The sequence below is a fragment of the Xenopus tropicalis genome, chromosome 8 (genome assembly GCF_000004195.4).
Source record: "Xenopus tropicalis strain Nigerian chromosome 8, UCB_Xtro_10.0, whole genome shotgun sequence".
NCBI classification, from domain to species: domain Eukaryota; kingdom Metazoa; phylum Chordata; class Amphibia; order Anura; family Pipidae; genus Xenopus; species Xenopus tropicalis.
The window spans coordinates 98,810,028-98,819,684 of record NC_030684.2 but is presented as its reverse complement, the minus strand read 5'-3'; the positions used below and the strand labels follow the sequence as shown (position 1 = coordinate 98,819,684).

General features: G+C 36.3%; 1 protein-coding gene across 2 annotated transcripts in view; it reads right to left on the bottom strand.

Annotated features, from left to right (window-relative positions):
• Window positions 1-6,370: 6,370 nt before the first annotated feature.
• Window positions 6,371-9,657, bottom strand: part of tdrd9 (tudor domain containing 9) — a 120,754-nt gene continuing 117,467 nt past the window's right edge. The window contains exons 35-36 of one of the 2 annotated variants that reach the window (XM_012968700.3): window positions 9,125-9,197; window positions 6,371-6,797 (exon numbers count right to left, since the gene is read on the bottom strand). In XM_012968700.3, coding sequence (XP_012824154.2) covers window positions 6,699-6,797; window positions 9,125-9,197 — 172 coding nt within the window. In that variant the 3' untranslated portion in view covers window positions 6,371-6,698. 2 annotated transcript variants of the gene reach the window in all.

The window sequence follows — 9,657 nt, the reverse complement described above, 5'->3', positions numbered from 1 at the left end:
ATGCTGAACCATTACTCAGCTTTCACCCACAGCAAACAGGCATGGCTACAAGCCAACCCCCATGATAAGCTGTGGACTGAATGTGCTTCTGACATCCTACTTTAGAGGCCTGCAAAGCCATTTGCACAGTCCAGAAGGAAAAAACTTGTGCCTAAATATTCTGGTCCCATGAGGCAACCTTTCCTTTGAATCTTACTTAAAGGTTATTATCTCTTTTCTCATCAGTAGAATGGAATCAAGTAGTTCCTGCATTAGGCTTTCCAAACTGGCTCTTGTAGTACAGCCAAAGTCTTCTGTCTTCAGAGACAGTTATCAGTAAATGATCAGCATTGTCTATTTTTGTAGCGACGACAAGAAGCTGCTACTAGTAGCTCCATGTGTCATCACCCTAAATGTGAAAGCTCTATCCCAGAGAAGATTTACTGTAACTTCTTATTAAGAATCTTGTGTGAGATTAAGTTACATTGCTTTATAAGAACCACTGGCACTTTTAGGTTATATTGATGCCTCTAGGACAGTGATCCCCAACAAGTTGCTCACTACCCCCTTTGATGTTGCCCCCCCGTGGCTTCAAAGCAGGTCTTCATTCTTGAATTTCTAACTTGGAGGCATAAAGACCACGGGTACTACCAAACAGAGCCTCCTGTATTCTGCCAATCCACATAGGGACTACAAAATAACCAATTACAGCCTTTTTGTCAACACTTGATTTTATGTATTCTTTTAAAAAGGGTGTACTAACAAATATTATTGTAGGGTGTTTATAATTCTATCAGTCATTTCTTGTTAGTTTGTTAATTTCAAAAATATTTTATAGTAGATAAATTTAGTGAGTTATTTAAAAAAAACAATACTGTGTCTTTAAAATTCTGTTTACATTGGTACAGAAATATACATTGTATATTAAAATGGCTATATACACAAATAAAAGGTTGTCTATGAAGATTCTCATTCATCCAGGTCATGATATACAGTATCTAGTAGAATTAAGTCTAAAACAACTGGACTTTTCTGAGTTTTTCTTGAAAACGTTTCACCACTCATCCGAGTGGCTTCTTCACTTCAAATGACTGGTAGGGAATTCCCCGGTATTTAAACTCTTGATGGTAGTAGAGTCACAGACATCCAATCACAATGGTTCCATTGATTCCTAACTGAACAAGTTCAATGGAACCATTGTGATTGGATGTCTGTGACTCTACTACCATCAAGAGTTTAAATACCGGGGAATTCCCTACCAGTCATTTGAACTGAAGAAGCCACTCGGATGAGTGGTGAAACGTTTTCAAGAAAAACTCAGAAAAACTCAGAAAAGTCCAGTTGTTTTAGACTTAATTTTACTAGATATAAATAAAAGGTTCTTAACTACAGTATTAGTGCTTCCCTGAGTAGAATCACAATTTGGATTTATTCTGCTTCTTCCGGAGATATTTAGTGATAGCAGATGCACTGGATGCAATGCAAGAAATGCCAGTTACATAAACATCCAGAAGTCTCACCATGAAAATGCTGCGTGCATGCTGTCATTTCTTCCATGCTCCATCAAAATTCTTTTGAAGTATGTTGCTGAACTCAATATTAGCACATTCCTTTGGCAAGTATAGAAGAATGGCAGTGTCATGTTGACTTAGCTGCCAGGAAGGATTAATCTTTGCTTTGTATGTTTTTTTAAAAATAGAATCTTATAAACTGTATGCAATGAGACAAGCTGGGAACACTGGGGAGTAAGGTAAAAATCTAGGAAAGATTTAAAAAATATATATACCTAAAGGGGACAGCTATAACCCCCTGTTCAGCTTGAGTATAATAAGCATGGCTTGAAGTAGATTTTTCTTACACAACAAACAAAATTTATGGGTTTTTTTGTACTTAACAGGACAAAACAAAATTGCAAGGGATTTCATTTTCCAACTCTTTATTCTTGTTGCAATTGTGAGAGAAACAGAAAGGATCAGATTACCAGTGAACAGATAACCCCCTATATAAAGCTGGCCATACATGTACAGGTATGGGACCCATTATCCAGAATGCTCGGGACCTGGGGTTTTCCAGATAGGGGATCTTTCCACAATATGGATCTCCATACCTTAAGCCTACTAAAAGATTTTTTAAACATTAAATAAACCCAATGGGCTAGTTTTGCCTCCAGTAGGGGTTAATTATATTTTTGTTGGCATCAAGTACAAGGTACTGTTTTATTATTACAAATAAAAAGGAAATCATCTTTAAAAATTAGAAATATTTTCTTATAATGGAGTCAGTGGGAGATGGTCTTCCCTTAAGTTGGAACATTCTGGATAACGGGTTTCCGGTTATCCGGTTAACAAATCCCATACCTCTACTGATAAAATCCTATGATTTTCGGACTGTGTAGGCTCTGAATTATTGTCCCGATAAATTTCGTACTATGGCGATCTGTCATTTAGTCAATAGGACAGGTTAGAAAATTTTGGTTGGCTAACAATAAAATCTGCGCATGTATTGTGTATGGGACAATATCCTTGGGGGACCTACAATGGAAGTCACTTTCGTACTATGAGGACGGGTTTAAACATATACAAGAATAGGTAAAGGCCTTTTGATATATTCTAGGCCTAAACTGACTAAAGTTTGGAGAAGCCATTTAGATCATTTAATATAAGTTGTTTACAGACAGTGCAAAATGTATTTAGTATTGATATACTATCGCATTAAAGTGATACTGACAGCCAAATGAAAACAATTTTTTACACTTGCTGTTGTGTTTTAATTTGTGTGAGCTTTAAATTCCTTATAAACTTAATCTTAAGTTTTTTCGCTTCATAATTATGGTAGCACGAATTACAGACCAGCCATGTTTGTTTCCCTCTTCTGGGATTTAATTTAAATGCCTTCCAAGTGAATAAAAATGCCCAATCACAAACCTGACAAGCTCAGCTCCGTTGTCTATGTGTAATGGGCAGAGGGAAGGGAGCAGGCAGGCACAGGAAAGCTATTTAAATTCTTTGTGGGAAGAGCAGAAAGGGGGGGGGGGGCAGCCCTTTGAAGCAGGCAGGCAATGGAAAGATCAAGCCTGCCATCTAGTTCACAATTCGAGGAGCAAGGAAGGGGGGGGGGGACTCTTTGAAGCAAACGGCAAGCTGAATCCTCCCAGTGACATATTGAGAAGCTACAGTTGGGTTGTCAGACAGTCGGGTTCAGGATCTTCAGTAGGATTTATGTAGAGAAACAGGACTTTTAGGAAAAAACAAGTCAGCATGACCTATAGGTAGGTTTGGAAGTAGGTTCATATTTTTAAAAGAAATTTTTTGGTGTCAGTATCACTTTAAAATCAATTTAAAAATTGGCTGGCCAGCCTACCATCATTCAAAACCACATATAATCACATTAATACCATAAGTGTACTGTATAGCAGGAGATAAAAAATTAAAATAGAAAAATTAAATTAAAAAGTCACTTTTCAATTCAAAAATCAAAAACAACAACCAAAAATAGAGAACCAGCGTTCTTAACTTGCAGAGTTAACACTTTTATAATTCAGGTGAGGTTTGTGCATAACAATGTCACTAATAATGGCGCAAAATCACCACAGTCTCTAGCGGCCAATATATTTGCACAGATAATAGATGTTATTTAGGTGATCGTTCCTACCACCACCAATTCAAACTACTTCCAGCATACCCCACACCAGAGACTGATATAGGGTGTCCCCCAGTCGTTATGTGTAGCATAGAGTTTGCAATAAGATGAAAAAATATAACGATCTCACCCAGCTCAAGCACGTTCTTAATAGCATTCGTCTTAAACCTCCACACTTTCTCTCGCACCGATAACTATCTCACTCCGCTCGCTTCTTCTCACCAGTACCGATGTTACTTGCTTGCACCTGCGACACCTCCCCCCTCCTTCACCCAAAATGGCGCCTCCTGTTGATATCCCATGGAACAGTATATCCCAGGAATACAGTGGAACACATTAGTGATTTCTCCTTCACACACAATGATTATGATGTGGAAAATGAATCAGATTACTGCTACGCGTTTCGCTCAAATTTGAGCTTCCTCAGGCTTTCTCCAATTAATTTACTTAAGTAAATTGGAGAAACGATTTGGATCATTTAATACTCAGTCTGAATGTTAGTTTTAGATTGTTGTATTTAAACGTAGTGTTTTTATGCATATACTATCCTTTTAAGGTAGGGTTCTGATCCCATTTGCCCATATCTAAAACATAGACCCATCAATTTTTTAAACCTTGCAGACTGTCTGCATTTCTTTTTTTGTATAACCTTTTTACTTTTTCTCAATCTTCTGCTCTTACTTGTTTACGGTTTCTCAATTTTAATTAAGCTTTGATGGCAAGTCTTTGGCATTTAAGTTTTTTCAGGTTTTCCATCAGTTCGTCAGGTTTCCATTCTCTATCTTCTCTCTCGTGTTTTCGTGATGTATCTGCACTCTACTTGACCTGCACACCTTCTAATGCTGGCTGGCCAAAACCAGCATGTTTAACCCATGAGTTGTGGATTAAGGCCAAAAAAAATGGATCGCCGCTTTTCACTTTTTACATTTTCATTTGTGCAATGCAGCTAGGCTCCAGAAAACTGGCCCTCATCATTGGTGGAATATTGCTTCCGGAGCTTCCCTATTCATCATCATCTTATATTCAGGAGATAAGGCTCAGATCTTGGGCTGGCTGGGAAGGAGCCAATTAGGGTGGGTGCGGTTTGGCAGATTTTCAACACACATCATTAATGCTTTTCCTCTCATCTGTATTCTTCTGCTCTCTTATTTTCCGATCAGCATTTTTATACCATCATGTTATGGATTGTTAATTCAAGTTCCTATATAAGCACGAACCCTTTTCCAATAATATATCGCCATATCTTTTTACCAGTGCCCTAACATAGCTCCAGCAACATCCAAGAATGACACAGGAACAATAAGTACAATAAGACAGAACAACGAAAGTGTAAAGCTTGGTTCAGCTTAGTATAAAAGACAGACTTAGGATACATGAATTAAAAACGAATACATAATATAAATGACCGATACGTAATTTATAAGCTTAACACTAATAATACAGTAATATACTGAGCCCTTAACATTTCCATAACCATTCAATAATGTCAGCTTCTGAGTGACGGGATCATGAACAATTTATTCCTATGTATTTCATCCATGTATAGATCAAATGTGAAAGCGGTGGGAATGCACCAAACTCAACATTTTTTTATTCATTTAGATCAAAACCTAATTAGCAAATAAAAAATTGAGATAATTTTAAAAATTGTGTTACCTGTTAGTAGACCATTTTAAGAACAGAGAACTATACAACAGCTCTTTGTTTTATGGCCACTAGGTGTCATTAGGTCTCCATGAAATATGTATCATCAATATGTACATATGTATGAAAGGATAACAATTCTGTATTATTAAAGGGATACTGTCGTGGGAAAACATGTTTTTTCAGTTAATAGCACTCAAGTAAACCTCTAACTTTCCCAAGTGCCCCCCAGCAGCCTATCAACCGAACAATAAGCAGGGAGCAAGTTAACAGCTCTCCCTAAAGGATTCAACTACCTAAACTAGCTCCATGTGTCTCTGCTGTTACTACTGCTTTGCTTTGGGCCAATATCACATGGTAAAGATGCCTTATTATATTTTAAGCGGGGCAAAACTGCGCTGACTCTTATTCCCTTTAAAGGCAATGGCAGATGCGCTACACAGACAACCAAGTAAAACTGACTTCTCATGTAATTGTGCAAAAATTGGGAAGAGTTGAATGGTCATGCAAGGTCAGTTTTACCTGCGGTCGTTCACATAAGGAGCAATTCCAAGATATTTTGTGTCCTTTGTTGCCTATCAAGAGTGTAATTTCTTGTGGTAACAAAATGCACCATCTGCTACTTCCATAAGTGACTGCTGCTGCAGGAAAAACAATTGATTCTTAAATCAACCCTTTCAACCGGTCACGGCTTCTGATAATATGAATTGCACTATGGCTTACAAACAAGGAGAGGTTACAGGCGAAAATCCACCTTTCAGTACTGAGTATGTAATATTTGACATCCCAAAAACATTAACATTAACTACAACTGAAAATGTTTGGCAACTGAATAAATGATGCAATTTCTTGGAGAGTTTGCATAGATTTTATTATACAAATTGTGTTTTGGATTTGGTTCAATATTAAGTCAAATCTTTTGTAAAACCTTTGGACAAATCCAAAACCAATGAATGCTGCACCCCTGATTTACACTGCCCCTAAAGAAGTTTTAAACATATCTTCAATCTTTTGCTCTCTGAAAAAGCAGTAGCAACTGTAAAGTGCTGATGAACATGCCAGTGCTAGATAAATCAAAAGGGAATAGCTAATAAAATACAGATACAGATAATTAGATCAACTATTTATTAGCAACTGCTCTGGAGTTGCAAAGAAAACCAGTAACAAAATATCACAAACAGAACAGAGCTACCATTTTGTCCATTTAAATAAGAACTAGCAGATATTGCAGTGCATGTAGGCATGTAATTAACAAGGTATGCTCGATTATATTTACAAAAAAAAAACACAAATAAAATGTTAATTTCACATTCAACGTATTTGTAAATCTTGTAAGGTCTGCAATAAGTCATGCTTTAAAATCCCTGTAACCATTACATTCTGTACATTACATTGAACAGAATATTCAGATAGATATGCTGGTGGGTGAAGAAATTTTAAGGATTCAGCATTACAAATGTATGCAACTGATAAACATCAGCTTTTCTTTCTTCGTCAGTTCTATCAGACTGGTCAATGAGCCACTTTGGATCTACCTGAAATTAAAAGCCAAATTATATTTTTAGTTTAGTTAGTAGACAGTCCTGAACACCATATAACCCCTATGGTGAGAAGATCTGAATGCACTGCACCCTTACCGATATTTTTTTTTTTTCAAGCTATGTGATATTTAACTGGAACCTGTCACCCTAAGAAATAATTCCAAATTATTTTCTATTGTTTTTCAGGCAAATAAACATCACTTATACTATTTAAATAATCTAAATCTGGTTTCCTTCAGTCTGGGAATTACACAATAACAGCAACAATTTTGTAAGCACTGTTATTAAGGAAAGCTTTGTATCACCCCAAAATTGTGTTTATGTGCCAGAATGGGGGACCTGATGCACATGTACATACGCAGGCTACACAATTAGATAGTGAGGAGGGAGGGGGGAAATTGAATGCTATTAGGCATAAAGGAAGGGAAGGCAATACATGATTAACAGCTGGGATTTTTAAATGCCTTTATAATGGGTATGGGTGACAGGTTCCCTTTAAAATTCCCTTAGCTGTACTATCCAGGGGCTTTAAGAAAGATACATAGAAGAGGAGGAATTAGGCATGCCAATGTTTAAATCTCCCTTCCCCCTGAATTACCCTTTTGCAAATATTACCAGTTTTGCTGCCCAACGGATATTTTCTAACCCAAAACAAGTAGTTCCAATTTTTTTTTCTAACAGAAAGATGAATATTCCATTACAAAGATAATGTTATTTAATTCCATGGAATTGCAGGATTTTTTTTTTTTTTTTTTTTTTGCTTTCCATTAATCCTGTGTTTTACTGGGAACTGGAAGGGCACTCTAAACCTTTAGAAAAGCAAGAGGATTACTTTATGAAATCAAATAAAGAGCCTTGCAACAGATTTAAAAACAAAATGTCAAATCCCAGTGTCATAAATATAATGAAGTTCAATGACCTGCTTTAGGCTTGCAAATGCTATTGCTGTAAGAAGACCAAGCAAATCATGAAAGAAATATGCCTGTGGCACTTGAATGGTTAAACTACCAAACTGAAAAAAATGTAAAATATGCCACTGTATGCAAAACTCACAAACCATAAATCCTCCCTAAATCTGTGGTTTTCACAATTTCCAGAAATCAACTCAAAAGTTGCAATTTACAGCACAGTTTCTTCCCACTAGGCACTTGGGAACATAGAAAAAATGCTTGAATAATAAAAGCCTGATATCTCAGAAATGATAGACCACAAATTTTTAAAATAATAATATTGTCCCCAATATGTTGTTTCTAGGGAAGAGCAGTAGAGTTTGTAAAAAGTGCGGTAGAGTTTTCACAAAAGCACAGAATAAATGCATTTAAAGTATAGTAAAAATTTGAGTTCTACTGGTCCTCCCTGAGCAATGAATGGTTTACAGACCTTATGTGCAATGCAGAACAGGAAGAAAAAAATCACTAACTATATTACAATAATAAATAAGCAGTATAATCAGCATTCATGCTAGTCACAGTGGGCAATAAAACTATGTCTTCTGATATAGTACTTGACACATCTGTCTAAAAAAAAGTAGTGTATAATTTTTACCTCTTAAAAGGCATAGCCATTAAAATTTTCAAAAATTGTTTACATGTACAGTACTGAAGAGGGGTGTATGGTCCTGTGTACTGTAGCTTAACTGTTATAAAAAAAATTACAGTACATGTTTTAAACAGTAGGTCAGTTTATATGATTAATGTAAACTAAAAGTACCCCCTAGGAAAGTCCCCTAAATGAAAGCAAGAAAAATACATCCAGGAGCAGTCACCGGTAGACTGGCTGGCGTGCTACACATGCACCACCCCCAGACCTCTCACAATACTAGTCCCAAGCATGGAGCAACAGTCAGTCAATTTAAAAATACAAAAGTCTTTATTATTATAGTAAAATCATCAAAGAAACATAATGGTCTCAACCCCACAACATACCCTGCTTGGCTTTTTAATAATAAAGACTAGTACCCTAAATGAAAGAGCACAAAATGTTCAAAAATGATCTAACATAAAAAGTTCTGCAGTGACCAAACTGTCTGCCAGTTAAAGGGTAAAAGTAACTCAAATATAATGTACTGGTGCATTTGCTTCACAAAGCCAACTTTAGTTTATATAAATAAGCTGCTGTGTAGCCACAGAGGAGCCATTTAACCTAAAAATAGAAGAAAATGCACAGGTTACAGTGCAGATGTAAGCTCTGTAGAATACAGACTGAGATAGGGTTAAATGACACATCTTATCTGTTTTCTGCTATGTAACCTGTATGTACATTTAACCCTATTTTAACTTGAATGCCCCCCCCCCCCCCCCCATACCTAATAAAAGTCTTACCTGATTCCACTGATACAATTTTTCATACCACTTTGGAGTTATCACCTCTCGAGGTTTATCCTTTTGAATTAAACTGGGGAGAAGAAAAGGATAACTAGATGACATATAAGCACAGGGCTTGCTTTTCAGACTTAGGGCCATAATTGTAAAGCTGTGTAAAATACTGCTAAAAAACATTGTTCATGTAAAATAAAAGAGCTATTAATAAATCTCAGTTGTTGCTTTTATATGTGAATTAATGGCATAGAAATTATGCAGTTATTTTATACCATTCTAGACCTGGCATATTCATTAAAGCCAACAAGACAAAAGCATCTAGCAAATAATGTATGGTGTAAAATGCTGAGTAAAAAGCAAAGAGTTTAATATTGCACCCTTGGCAACACTTGCGGAAATCATTATGTGATTTTACACAGCATATCATAGTATTAACAAAAGCAAATACACTGAATATCAGAGAAAGAGATGCTTTCGGTATTTAAAGAAGAAGAAAAGGTAAAAATCACTGGGGGGTGCCTTATGGTAGGCACCCC